Source organism: Macaca fascicularis, chromosome 12 (assembly GCF_037993035.2).
Source record: "Macaca fascicularis isolate 582-1 chromosome 12, T2T-MFA8v1.1".
Lineage (NCBI taxonomy): Eukaryota > Metazoa > Chordata > Mammalia > Primates > Cercopithecidae > Macaca > Macaca fascicularis.
Genome location: NC_088386.1, coordinates 55,226,703 through 55,241,081, shown reverse-complemented (window position 1 = coordinate 55,241,081; position 14,379 = coordinate 55,226,703). Strand labels below are relative to the sequence as shown.

The following is a 14,379-nucleotide window of genomic DNA, read 5'->3' as shown; positions in this document are numbered from 1 at the left end:
AAGAGAGTAATAAATTTGAAATACTCAATGAGAAAAATAGGAGAGGACACTGACTAAGGTAAAATCAAATACAAGGATTGCAGAAGAGCAATAGAGGGCCCAGATGAAATTAAAAGCCATATTGTTTATAGTGACAGCCATTGGGAGAACTGACTGATTTCCTCCACCTATCCTCAGTTGACTTCAGTAAAGTTGAGGAAAAAGAGAGCATGGGCCGGGCGAGGTGGCTCATGCCTGCAATCTCAGCACTTTGGGAGACCAAGGCGGGCAGATCACTTGAGGTCAGGAGTTCAAGACTAGCCTGGCCAACATGGTGAAGCCCCATCTCTACTAAAAATACAAAAAACTTAGCCAGGTGTGGTGACGTATGCCTGTAATCCTAGCTAGTCGGGAGGCTGAGGCAGGAGAATTGCTTGAACCCAGGAAGTGGAGGTTGAGGTGAGCTGAGGTAGTGCCACTGCACTCCAGCCTGGGCAACAGAGTGAGACTCTGTCTCCAAAAAAAAAAAAAAAAAAAAGCATGAAGAAGAAAGCGGAGACCGCAGGTTCTGAGTTGGCCAGGTGAGCACACCAGAGGAACAAGGGGACAGAGGATGTGGTATCCCAGCTGGGTGGAGAAGGGAGAAAGAAAAGGCTGAGAAAAATGCAGGCAAGGGCCTGAAGTCTGGCATGAGTCAAAAGAGGACGTAAGTTGGAGTGAGAGTGAAGGAAAAATTAAGGGTATGAGGTGTAACTGGAGAGTAAATTGGAGAGTGAAATATAACAGTACCCACATACAGGCAATAAGTAGTCTATTTCATCAGATTAGCATCAAAAATGAGGCAATGTGCACCAGAGTTAACAATAAAATAATATAATTTTCTTTAGTCCAAATGACTTAAAATGACAGTGTTAAAATAGGTTTTGCCTTAAATAGATTGATTCATTAGGATGTCAATTCTATTGGTAAATGTAACCAATATTTGAAAAGTAGCTTAACACAAAGAAAACCACATTGATAAAATATACTTTGGTGCCTGAGGTGGGTTGGAAGAGATAACTTTCACAATTACATGATTGCTTAGAACTGTCCATTTTTACTTCTGTAATTAGGAAGGCAAAAGAGTCCGGAATCAAGATGTGTCAATATTCCAACGTAGAGTACCTTTGGAAGGATTCGCTCTGGTCTGGAGTTTGGTATATAATAAACCCATTATTGGCAGCCTGAGAAGAAGAATGGAAGTAAATAAGTTAAGCAAGACCTTAATACTTTGGCAAAGGGGCAGAACCTGGAATAGGTGGGAGAGTCCAGCACAGGACCTGGGCTCTGGTTCATTTGTTAGCATTCTCTGTGAGCCCACAGGGAATCACATCCCTTCTTTGGGTCACTCAATTTCCTTACTAGTAAATGAAGATGACCCCTACCACATCTAACACTCTATGACTCTCCTTATAGACCCGGGAGAAATTTCCTTGGTGTAACCACTCTGGATTATCAGAAGTGTGGAAAGGGTTAGATTTTATTTTTTAAAAAAAGAGTAATTTTTGAGCAGTTATAGATGTATACAAAAAATGTAGCAGAAGGTATAGAGTTCCCATGTACCTCCTTACACATACCCCAGTTTCTCCAATTATTAACATCTTGCATTAGCAGGTACATTTGTTACAGTGGATGAGCCAATATTGACAAATTATTAACTAAAGGCTATTGTTCACACTAGGGTTCATCTTTGTTTTGTGCATTCTAAGGGTTTTAACACATATATAGTGATACACATCTACCATTACAGTATCCTACAGAATAATTTCATAGCTCTAAAAATCCTGTGTTCCATCTATTCATTCCCTCTTTCTTCCCACCCCTGCCCCTGGCAACCATTTATCTTTTTACTGTCTCCATAGTTTTGCCTTGTCTAAAATGTCATATAGTTGGAATCATATAATATATAGTCTTTTCAGATTGGCTTCTTTCTCTTAGCAAAACATATTTAAAGTTCTTCCATGTCTTTTTGTGGCTTGATAGCTTATTTGGTTTTAGTACTGAATAATATTTCATTGTTTGGATGTGCCATCGTTTATCCATTCACTTATTGAAGGACATCTTGGTTGCCTCTAGGTTTTGGCAATTATGAATAAAGCTGCTATCAACATTCATGTGCAGGTTTTTGTGTATATGTAAGTTTTTAACTCATTTGGATAAATACCAAGGAGTTGTGATTGCTAGATGGTATGGTAAGAGTACATTTAGTTTTGGAAGAAGCTTCTAAACTGTCTTCCAAAGTGGCTGTCCCATTTTGCATTTGCACCAGCACTGAATGAGAGTTCTTTTTGCTCCACATCTTCGCCAACATGTGATCTTGTTAGCGTTTTTGGATTCTGGTATCTAATAGGTATGTAGTGGTATTTCATTTTTGTTTTAATATACAATTCAGCAATTACATATGATGTTGAGCATCTTTTCATCTATTTGCCATTATATAACTTCTTTGATGAGGTGTGTATTCAGATCATCTGCCCATTTTTTTAACTGGGTCATTTGTTTTCATGTTGCTGAGTTTAGACTTGATTTTTTAGAACTCTTTTGCCGATGACATGAGGCTTAAACAAGCACCCTTGCTTGACCCTGGCTGGTGTTGTCCAGAGGCCCTCATGAGTGAAGTATAACTGCACAGTTTATGCATACATTGTAGCAAGCATAGCTTAAAGACTCTTCATCCAGGAGCTGGTAACAGAAAAGCTGTCGAAGAGACATAGTTCACTGAAAAGAGTCTTTGAAAAGGAGGATTCTGGCCAGTAGATCCAAAGGAGAAGGCTGGCAAACGCCACCTTAACCAAGTGATCCAAGTTAACATCAGTGATGAGACATCGACATCTTGTCCTTCTCGAGCAGGTACATCACTTCTGGGGTACTCTTGCCAAAAAAGCGCAACCTGAATCAAATCAGGAGGAAACGTCAGACAAAATGAAACTGAGGGACATTCTACAAAACGACTGGCCAGTACTTTTTAAATGTGGTTTGATCGTGAAAGAAAAAGAATGACAGAGAACTGTCCTAGATTAAAGGGAGACTAAGAAGACACGACATCTCAATGCAATGTATGATCCTGGATTGAATCCCAGAACAGAAAAGGACCCTTAGAGGGGCAATTAATGAGATGCGGTAAGTGCTGTAGATTAGCTAATCGCATTATACCAGTGGGAGTGTCCTGTGTTTGATCACTGCACTGGCGTTATATAAGATGTTAATATTTAGAAAAGCTGGCTGAAGGGTTAAGGAAATCTCTTGTGCTGTTTTTGCAATATTTTCGAAAGTCCTAAGTTATTTCGGTTCAAATTAAAAGTTTAAAAAACAAAAATTAGAAGCTCCAGAAGGCCGCGCGCCAGCTGCTCCTGTGGGACGGAGCACACAGGTCCTCCTGGTGGGAGCCCCCCGTGCCGTTCACGCTCCGCCCGGCGGGCATTGAACCCTAACCCGAGAAGCGCCGCCCCCGCTCCCGCCTCGCCCCGCCCCGCCCGCTCCGCTCCGCTCAGGCCGCGCCACGGCTGACGCCCCCCGGCACCCGCCGTCATGCCCCTGGCCGCGCCGCCCGCGCTCCTGCTGCCGCTGCTGGGGCTCGCAGCTGCTGCCGTCGCGGGTAAGCCCGTAAGCCGTCCCTCGCCGGGACCGCGCGCGACCGCCTTCGCCCCCTTCCCAACGCACACTCTTCGTCCTCGCGCACCCGAGGGCATCCCGCCCTTCCCTGCACGACCGTCCCCCGTGGGTCCTGGCTCCGGGTTACCTCTCACCCGCCTGCCCTCGGGGAGGGGAGGTGGCCGAGAATACGGGAGGGCCCTGTCTTCCTTCGAGTCCACATCCTCAGCGCAGACCCCACTCCGCGGGGAGGGAACCCCCAAATTAGGCCGATTGGCTGGAGAACTGAGGGACTTGGAGTTGCACGACGGGCGCCGTTTCAGGGCCATTTCAGGCTGAAATGAGAAGCGGGGACATTGGCGGCGATTTCCCCAGCTGGTGCGCGGCCGGGGTGGGGTTGCTGGGATGGGGGTGGGGGCGGAGGAAGCAGGCCCTCTTTTGCAAGCAGCGCTGTTTGTCTAGTTGGTTGGTGTTCAAGTTGTTGAAACAGGAAAACAGTTCAGCCAAATAACCCCTGGATGGAAGAGGAACGGGAACAGGCCAAGCTTGGATTTCACTGAAATCAAGGGGTTTTAAAGTTCTAGTCTGCTGTTGTGCAAGTGACATCTGAAAAATCACACACGTGACCACTCACTCACAAAATGACTTGTGAGGAAAATGCACAATTCTATTGACTGTTTTTTTTTTTTTTTTTTTTTTTTTTAATTTCCATACAAGCATGTCAAAAATATGTGGATGGGGAGACTGGAGAAGGGAGACTTCCAAAAACACCACTGACTGAACAATTCCGGGAATTAAAGAGCAAAATAAACAAGAACTAAATTAGTACTTGTGTGGGCTTAAATAAAGTGCAAGAGATTTAAATAAAATGCAAGAGATTCCCCCCCAACCCCGGCCCCGAATTTCACTGCCTTTTTATAGTAAGTGCCTGTTCAAAGTCTGCTGACAGGAATATTTCAGTGGACCTCACTGCTGGAGGCAGCAGCAGCTCAGAACTTGCATACAAACCCAAGGTTCCTTTCTTGAAAGCTTTTGTGGACCAGCATTTATGACTGGTTATGCCACTTGCTGCCTGTCAAAGGGGCAGAAACAAGATGTGCCCATGTTCACACTGTTCAGACTGGGAACATTAATTTTGTCTAAGACAAAGCTGGGCTGTCTCTGAACCCTTCTTCTGCACACCCTCATTTTGCAAGCCAGTAACATCTCAACTCTCATGTAAACCACCCTCTGCGAGGCTGTGCATTTGTACTTTAGGCTAGTCCAATTTTCTTGTCAGATTTTTCTTTCTTGTCAGAGTTTTAAAGAAAATCAGTTTCTAGATTTTGGTATGTCTCTTCTTCAGTGAAGCTGTTTTGACCAGCAATAGAGGGCAAATTTCCCTTTGGAAATTTTTGTGCATTTCCTTTGATAAGTCCAGTGTGGATCAATAGGCTTTTCAAGAGCTTTAGAAAAGTGCATGATGAATAAATTAATGTTGTTAATTAATCAGCTTCTCTCAGTCAGGAAGCTTTAAGGATTAATTTAGAAATGAGTGTGAGCTTTGACCTAGCTAGTTAACCAACTTATCTGCACTTCAGTAAAACAGAGATAATACTTACCTCACGGGGCTATTGGGAGCATTAAGTGGAAACTCCACGTCTAGTCCCTGTTACAGGTGTGGTTCATCTTGATTTCCTTCCCTTTATTCTCTTCATACAAAATGAAGGGTAATTGTTGCAACCAGAAAACATATGAATACCACCTTATGTGTATTGGATGTTTATGGTTACTGAGCACATTCATATACATGCTAATGTTATAGGGCTGAAAAACTAAGTGTGTTTTTCATAATACTTTACAAATCTCCCATCCAAGCAAGATCAGGGGTCATATTTGGCTTAGAACTAAGTCAAGAAAGAGTTTGTTGCTGAATACCAAGATCTTAATAGAAAAGCTCTTATGATGTTGCATAATAAATATGGGTATTGCATATAAATGTGATATTGAAATGGAAATCATTGTTATTTTCTGTCATTCTGGAGGTTATTAGTGAAGTGATCTTATGTTGTTCTTTGCTATTATTTTGAAAATCACAGTGGACAAAACATTCTTTAAATTCCTGAGTGAAAATCCATGGCATCTCTTTAAAAAGTTTTTCTGTAAGGGTGCTTAAGCACATAGTAGATGATCAGTATGTGTTTATTGGTCAGTGGTTTCCTATGCCTGGCATGAGATAACAAGCATGTTCTGAGTAAGTCCTCATTCCATGATCATCATGTGGATCAGAATCTAGGGAGTTTGAATTGCCATGTCCTACAAGCCTTAGATGAGGTGCCTCTGCCTTCTTCCCTGATGTCATCTCTTACCATCCTTCCTGTCATTCACTCTGTGTATCCATGGAGTAAACAGTATCTGGGTACTCCAACGCCTCTGGTCCTTCTGTGCACACCACCTTCCTGCAGTCCTTGGCATGGCTGCCCCTACCTCCACCATTCAGATCTCTGTTCATATGTCACCTTCTCCAAAGCCTCCCTGAACACCCACATTCTCCATCACATCTCCATGTTTTATCTTTTCCAAGCCTTTCTGAATGCATCGTGTTTATTCATATGTCTTGCTTGTTGCTTCTCTTACCAGAGGGAAGCTCCATAATAACAGAGATTTTACCATCTTGTGGATTTTTGTTTTGTTTGATTTGTGTACCTGCACTTTATTCTAAGTTATAATAAAAGGATGAAAAATTTAGGTGAGTTATTTAAAAAGGAGGTGGGATAAGTGGATTGCAATTTTTTTTCAAATTATATTACCTCTGCTATGCACTCATTTCATAGATTGAATTCAAAGCCTTAAATCATCTTAATCTACTGATGCCACCTTTTCTTTCTTTCTTTTTTTTTCCAAGATGGAGTCTCACTCTGTCACCCAGGCTGGAGTGCGGTGGTGCAATCTCGGCTCACTGCAACCACTACCTCCTGGGTTCAAGCAATTCTCCTGCCTCAGCCTCCCGAGTAGCTGGGATTACAGGCATGCGCCACCATGTCTAGCTAATTTTTGTATTTTTAGTAGAGATGGAGTTTCACCATGTTGGCCAGGTTGGTCTCAAACTTCTGACCTCGTGATCTGCCCACTTCAGCCTCCCAAAGTACTGGGATTACAGGGGTGAGCCACCGTGCCCGGCCTGATGCCACCTTTTCTGACTCTTGTGTATGGCACAGTTATGTTTCAGGGGAAATTATCTCAGATTAAATATTAGAGTATTTTAAAATAAATTTTGAAATGTTAATGTTTATTTTTCTTCCAATGAAAAAGTGAAATTACAATTAGGTATTATTTCAGGACTTCTTTTACTGTTGAGAATCTTTTAACAATTTGCTTATGTGTTGAAAACTAGTTTTGCAGCAAGATTACTTTCCATAATTTTTATTGTGCATATCAAGTATTTCATTCCTTTTGTGGGTTTTTTTTTTTTTGTTTTTATTTTTTTGAGACAGGGTCTCACTCTGTCACCCAGGCTAGAGTGCAGTAGTGCAATCATGGCTCACTACAGCCTTGACCTCCTGGGCTCAAGTGATCCTCCCACCTCAGCCCCCCGAGTAGCTGGGACTACAGGTGCATGCCACCATGCCCTGCTATTTTTTTTTTTTTTGTAAAGGTGGGGTCTCACTTTGTTGCCCAGGCTAGTCCCGAACTCCTGAGCTCAAGTGATCCTCCTACCTCAGCCTTCCAAAGCTCTGGGATTACAGGTGTGAACTGCCACGCCTGGCCTGTTTTAGATTTTGAGGGCAAATCTTGAGACCGAATCTTTAAAAAAATAGACCAGTGATGCCCAAAGAGAAAGGTACAGATTAACAATGGCACACCCTTCTGTGAAAAAATATTATTCATAGCCCTTCTGAAGAGGGAAGTGATGGGAGAATATGGAGATGCATGTCTTGAAAGCTAGATTGGGAAGAGTGATATGGAGAGGGGATGGGGTGTCAGAGTGCCTCAGTTTCTTTGGGATTCAGAGAGATCTTGCAGCTCAGAGTACAGCCACAGAATCTCTGGATTAGTCAGGGACTTGGAACAGCCACTCCCTCCTCCATACATATAAATGTAATAAATAGCCCCTCTTCTTCATCTGTCTTTGCCACAGTTGCCCTTGCAGAAGTTATGTGACTACAACTCATATCTTAATGGGAGAGGAGCAAAGGTCTTATTATTGACAATGAAAACAAAAAAGAAGTCTTTGCCTTTTCCTTCATTAATGTTTAGAACAAGTATGTCCCAAGAATCACTTCCTCATGCTGTGCCTGTTTTGTTTGTTTGTTTGTTTTTAAAAAAGAGAGAACTTATAAAGGAACCGAGAGTTCTATTAGATTTGACTGGTAATGCAAAGTATTCCTGTGGATATGATACTGTCTTCTATTAGCACATGACAATTTTAGGCAGAGGATCTATATAGAAACTTTTGGAGTTGTGCTAAGTACAGCTTCTAAAATATTCATGAGGCTCCTAAATTTCTGTACATATTAAAGAATTATAAAATTATAAAATCCCTAAGGGTCATTTAAGTGCATTATTAATCACAACCTATCATTCAGGACTGCTGTGAAGAAATAAGAGTCATAGAAAGGCCCTTTGCAGAGAGCTTAATGGGCAGGTTTTTAATTATATTAGGACTATAGCAAACATACTTAGCATTGAAGACGACTTCGTTTAGCCTTTTGCTCATGAGGTGCATGAACGTCAACAACTCTCCTCACAGGAGTTGTCCAGCCTCTATTTGAACCCTGTTCTTCTCAAAGTACAAATATACCTTTTGAGTAGTGCTTAAAATTTGTTTCTGGGGCACACAGTCTGATCTATAGCATGAGAAAAGGGGTTCCATGTTGAATTAACTGGAGTTACTGCTAATGCTGAAATCAGCCTAAGGAGAAGACAGTTGAAAGTTTTGGGGAAGTGAGTCAACAGTCTGTTTTCTCTTTTTCTATACACATCCTGTTAAAAAAGTTTTTTTTTTGTCTTGTCACATGCAGATGCTCCTCGACTTAGAATGGGGCTATATCCCAATAAACTTGTAAAGTCAAAAAATCATAAGTCGTCCATCATTAAGTTCAGGACCATTTCTGTATTACTTAGTTATTCATCAATGGTCTTTGAGTAGCTGGTTATCATTATCATCATCATACTCATTCCCATACTGTGCAAACACAGTAGCTTTGTGTTTGCTACTCCCTCTGTTTGCCTGAAATATCCATGTGACTTTTTCCCTCCTATCTTTTCGGGGACACACACCACACACACACACACACACACACACACACAGAGAGAGAGAGAGAGAGTTGGTTCTCTGTTTCTCTGGAGAACCCTAACACAATAACCAGTAGGATAATACAGTGTGACAATCAAGGCTGGATTATATGAAGCACTGCATGTCCACCTGTGCCCTCCTTTGAATCACTCACTCTGGGAGAAGCTACCTGCCATGTCATAAGGACCCTCAAGCACCCCTGTGTAGAAGTCCACGTGGTGAGGAACTGTGGTGTCCTGCCCACAGCCAGTACCAGCTCACCACCCATATGAGTGAGCCTCCTTGAAGCTGACCTACTAGCTCCAGTTCAGTATTCAGATGGCTGCAGCCCTAGCCAGCATCTTCACTGTAACTTCATAGAGACCCCAAGCCAGAATCACCCAGACAAGCAACTGCTTCTGAATTCCTGACCCTGAGAAACTGTGTATAATAAGTGTTTCTTGTTTTAAGCTGCTCATTTTTTACATAGCAATAGACCACAATACACCATCTAACATATTATTTTACGTATTTGTCTTCCTTTTGCATATCTGCCTCAACTAGAACATAAATTTCCAGGAGGATAGGAATTTTTTTCCTTTTTGTTCACTGTGGAATCCCAAGCACCTAGCACAATTTTTTAACAGCAACCCCCTCACATAGGTACTGTTATTCCCATTATACAGATAAGGAAACCGGGACACAGTAAGGTTAAATAACATGTCCAAGATTGTGTAGTCAGAGCCAGACTTTTCTCTACAACCTAATGGGCTTAACCAGAGTCCTGTATTGACCCACTTCTATGCATCCCTTCCAGTGTTATGTTCAAGGCGGAAGGATAGTTATTATTGAGAATACAATTAGATCTCAGACATGATCTTTGCTGTCGTGGAGTTAACAATCATTTGGGAAAGCAAGATGCATAGCAGATAGCCGCTAAATAAAGCAGGATCTAATGAGTGCTATGTAAACGTGGATAGGCCGTCAGAGGGTAACACATTGCCTTTTCCAAAGAAGAATGACTACCCATAGTTCTTATGATTTGTGCCATATTATTTTCAAAACCCTAGCCACAACTAATTGGAATAAGGATAATTTCCTTAATCAAAAGCTGACTACTCTAGGTAGGCATCAGCCCAATATGGGGCCTAGTATATGAACGCTAAGCCTATTTGACTGTTGAGATAGTATCCTCAGTTTTCTTACTGGCCACGTATCTGTACAATAAATCTATCATCTTGTAGCCTGAGCATGTCTTTAGTCCTTGTTGCCAGAAAAGGCCTCTCATGCATAATGCAGTTTAAAAGTCCTACAGATGTTCAGAGGAGTCATAGGTTAGAGGGAGATAAGGCTGAGACACTTCATGGAGAATTGACACATGAGCTGCCGCTGAAATAAGCATATACTTTAATCAGTGTTTTAGAGATCATATCTTTGAATCGTTTTAATTTATAAAGTATAAGAACTACATGTTTTCACAGCATGCCAGGAGCAAAAGATAAAAAAAAAGAACTATAAGTGCTTGACTTGGGTGTTGATTATATTTTTGTGGACTTATTACACATATTTTATTTTATATAAATGGTATTTCAAAAATTCATTCATTTTTGTATATTGTCGAGTTGTTATAAGTAGAAAACAGTATCTGTAGTTTTGACTAGAAATAATACAAAAGTGCATTTCTGAACCTGTGGTTCAATAATTGCCAATGATTTATAAAAGTGTTTCAGATGTCATTCAGTGTGGTAATGCAGTCTGTTTCCATTTCATTTTTTAAAAAATCCATAAGGTAAAAGAAAAAGAGCAATAAAAGGAACCAGACGAAAGTAAAAGAGGGAAAAAAGAAGAGAAAGAGTAATCGAAGTTTGTAATTTAGAGCCTCTGCCCTTTTGACTTTCAGTTTGAGTTTTATTCTGGAAATGACTGCTGTGTCCTCTGTCATGTCTCTGGCAGCAGAGAGGGGAAGGAGGGAAGAAATCTGCCTTTACATCCTAGTTCACTCATTCAATGAATATTTATGGAGACCTTACTAGGTACCTGTAACTGTGCTTTTTATCATACACCCTCTGCCTGGATTCTTTTTTTGAGACGGAGTCTGGCTCTGTCGTCCAGGCTGGAGTACAGTGGCCGGATCTCAGCTCACTGCAAGCTCCGCCTCCCGGGTTTACGCCATTCTCCTGCCTCAGCCTCCCGAGTAGCTGGGACTACAGGCGCCCGCCACCTCGCCCGGCTAGTTTTTGTATTTTTTAGTAGAGACGGGGTTTCACCGTGTCAGCCAGGATGGTCTCGATCTCCTGACCTCGTGATTCGCCCGTCTCGGCCTCCCAAAGTGCTGGGATTACAGGCTTGAGCCACCGCGCCCGGCCCTTCTGCCTGGATTCTAAGCATTATACCTGACACGTAGAAGTTGCTCAGCAAATGTCTGATACGGATGATGGGTAGATAGGTGACCAGTTGTTGATAACTTGTTGAAAAGTATAAAAGATGGAATTTTGCATCTCACTATCATGGAGTAGAAGACTAATACTCCCATTAAGAACAACTAGAAAATCTAGATTAAATTCCTGGAAGTGGATTTGAAGGAATAAGAGTTTCTCTGAATAAAGACCAGATTTTCAAAGAAGGTGGCAGAAATGTGTAATGAACCTGAGATGGCTGAATGCTATTTCTCAGGGAAAGGATCTACCTGCTCCATATACAGACTTTCAACCAAGTGTCTTGTTTTCAGACCTTCCTCCTACAAAGCTGTCTGGCTTCTCCAATTCCTGACTCTATTCTGGACTTCTTTGCTTTGCAAATGTTGGTATCATGTAATTTTATAGCCAGATTGTTTTAATGTTTCATAATGAACATTTTCCCAAAGCAAAGTGTTTGCTGCAAAACAACCGTATCTTTAAGCCAGCATTGTGGGAGAGTTCTAGATTCCTACCAGAGTTAAACCCAAGGTAGTCATATGTGTAATTCAAGTGCTTATAAAACAGCTGGAACGAAAAAAAACTTGGATATAAAATAAATTTAGGTGGGTCACAGTGGTTCTAGAGCCTAGGCTTAAAAATGCACATCTTTATAATAAACAAAAAGAGACCAAGATAGAGGTGAAGGAGATGTCCCCTTAGAGCAGTAGAGGAAGAGTTATGGTTCTATTTCATTGAACTACTTTAAAGAATCTACTTTGATGAGGTGTTAAATTAAGGACATTCATAAGAACATCAGTCTTGTTTTCCTGTGCAATATGAAAACTTGTGTGAATATTTATAAGCTAGCAACTTCTTTTTCTCTTCTGTTCTTAGAGGTATAATTCGAACAACAGGGCCTTGTAAAAGTCTTAAGACTTTTGAAATTGTTAAATACTGCAAAGATAACCTTCAAACAGAAGTGTGTAATCCTGATTGGCTGTCTTCTAGATAGTTTGTTGCCTTGAATTCCTAAACAACCTAAAAACTTGTATCTTTGCTCTGTAAAGTCAGAAGAGAATCATTGGCACATTTCTCTTTTTCCGTATGTATAATGGAGAGAAACAAATTCCTGTTACACTGGTTGATTTCTTATTTTAATAAAGATTTAACAAAGGAAATTGCCTTTGTGTGTGTGTGAAAATTTAATATCTAATATCCTTATCTTTGGGAATTCATGTAATTCTTTTTCTCAAGTTATTTAACAGTGTTCTTCTTTTTTCTACATAGACTGTCCTTCATCTACTTGGATTCAGTTCCAAGACAATTGCTACATTTTTCTCCAAGAAGCCATCAAAGTAGAAAGCATAGAGGATGTCAGAAATCAGTGTACTGACCATGGTAAAAGGCTTATTCTTTTCTGTTTGTTTTTTCACAAATTAGTAAACAGTGTTCATTAATTTCTTTAAAAACTGATTTTGTCACATCTGACTTTCAACTGGGTCCTAAGATTTAATGTACAACTTTTATTTGACAACACACAAGCTACAGGCAGTGGAATTGGGTATATATTTAATCCTGGAGTTGAAAGACAGTTGTTGGACAATATGGTCCAAAGCAGGGTCTATTTAACATGCATATCCTGTGACAGGCACTGTGGTTAAGCACACCATATACTTTACCTGGCTTTAATTATCATAACAAACCTATCAAGTAGTGTATTATCATCATTTTACTGAGAGATGAAATTAACTTCAGTTATTTGTTCAAGGTAACACAGGAAATAATTGACAAAGCCAGGATTTTAACCCAGGTCTGTTGGATTTTAGGCTTAGAGTTCTTAATCACTTAGTTATTCTCCTGGAAAGTGCTGAAGTCAGATTACATAGGACCATGAAGTAAGACTGTAGTAAAAAAGAGTATATCAAGGAAAAATTATAAAAAGGCGATTTGCTAGAGCATACACTCAGTGTTCTCTAGGAAATAGATTTGTAACTTCACATTGTAAAATATTTGAAATAAAAATATCTGGTTTTTTTTTTGAGACAGGATCTTGCTCTGTCACCCAGGCTTGAGTGCAGTGGCATGATCACAGCTCACTACAGCCTTGAACTCCTGGGTTCAAGTGATCCTCCCATGTCAGCCCTCTGAATAGACAGGACTACAGATGTGCGCTATTTTGTTTGTTTGTAGAGACGGGGTTTCACTATGTTACCCAGGCTGGTCTGAAACTCTTGGCCTTAAGTGATCCTCTCACCTTGGCCTTCCAAGGTGCTGGGATTATAAGTGTGAGCCACTGCATCCAGCCAAAAAATGTCATTTTTTTAAAGACTGTGCTTGGAGGCTATTTATATATTTGGCTATTGGGCCCAATTGAGCCTCTAATTATTTTGACACTTTTTTTTTTTTTGAAATGGAGTTTCACTCTTGTTGCCCAAGCTAGAGTGCAGTGGTGTGATCTCAACTCACTGCAACCTCTGCCTCCTGGGTCCAAGCGATTCTCCTGCCTCAGCCTCTGGAGTAGCTGAGATTACAGGGGTGCACCACCATGCCTGGCTAATTTTTTGTATTTTTAGTAGAAACAAGGTTTCACCATGTTAGCCAGGCTGGTGTCGAACTCCTGAGGTCAGGCAATCCACCTGCCTCGGCTTCCCAAAGTGCTGGGATTACAGGCGTGAGCCACCGTGCCCAGCCTAAAGGTGCTTTTTATTACTGTTATATTCTTCAACAATAACATTTGGAAGAATGTTTCAAACTGTATTAGGGATACCTTAATCAAAATCATATACATTTATTATAGAAGGAATAAATGTAAACACTGAAATTATTAATCTTATTAAAGTGCCACATAGTACTTAATACATATATGTTGTTTCCCTTTGAGAAAGTCCTACATGAACATCGGCTCTGTGAAAACAAGACGAAATTTCCAACATGCCAATATGGTTTTATTTCAAGGCAGCTGAAATAAAATAATAGCAATTCTGCTGGTCTTAGAATATTTTTAAATCAAGTTTTCCCCTGCAACTATTTTCTTTCTTTCCTTCCTTTTCCTTTTTCTTTTTGTCTCTTTCTCTCTTCCTTCCTTCTTCTCTTTCTTTTTCTTTCTTTTTCTTCTCTCTC

At 40.8% G+C, this 14,379-nt stretch overlaps 1 protein-coding gene across 4 annotated transcripts in view; it reads left to right on the top strand.

Annotated features, from left to right (window-relative positions):
* Positions 1 to 3,533: 3,533 nt before the first annotated feature.
* Positions 3,534 to 14,379, top strand: part of CD302 (CD302 molecule) — a 40,616-nt gene continuing 29,770 nt past the window's right edge. For all 4 annotated transcript variants that reach the window (XM_005573257.5, XM_065526511.2, XM_005573258.5 and 1 more), the window contains exons 1-2: positions 3,534 to 3,613; positions 12,547 to 12,657. In XM_005573257.5, coding sequence (XP_005573314.1) covers positions 3,547 to 3,613; positions 12,547 to 12,657 — 178 coding nt within the window. In that variant the 5' untranslated portion in view covers positions 3,534 to 3,546. The remainder of the gene's footprint in view (positions 3,614 to 12,546; positions 12,658 to 14,379) is intronic.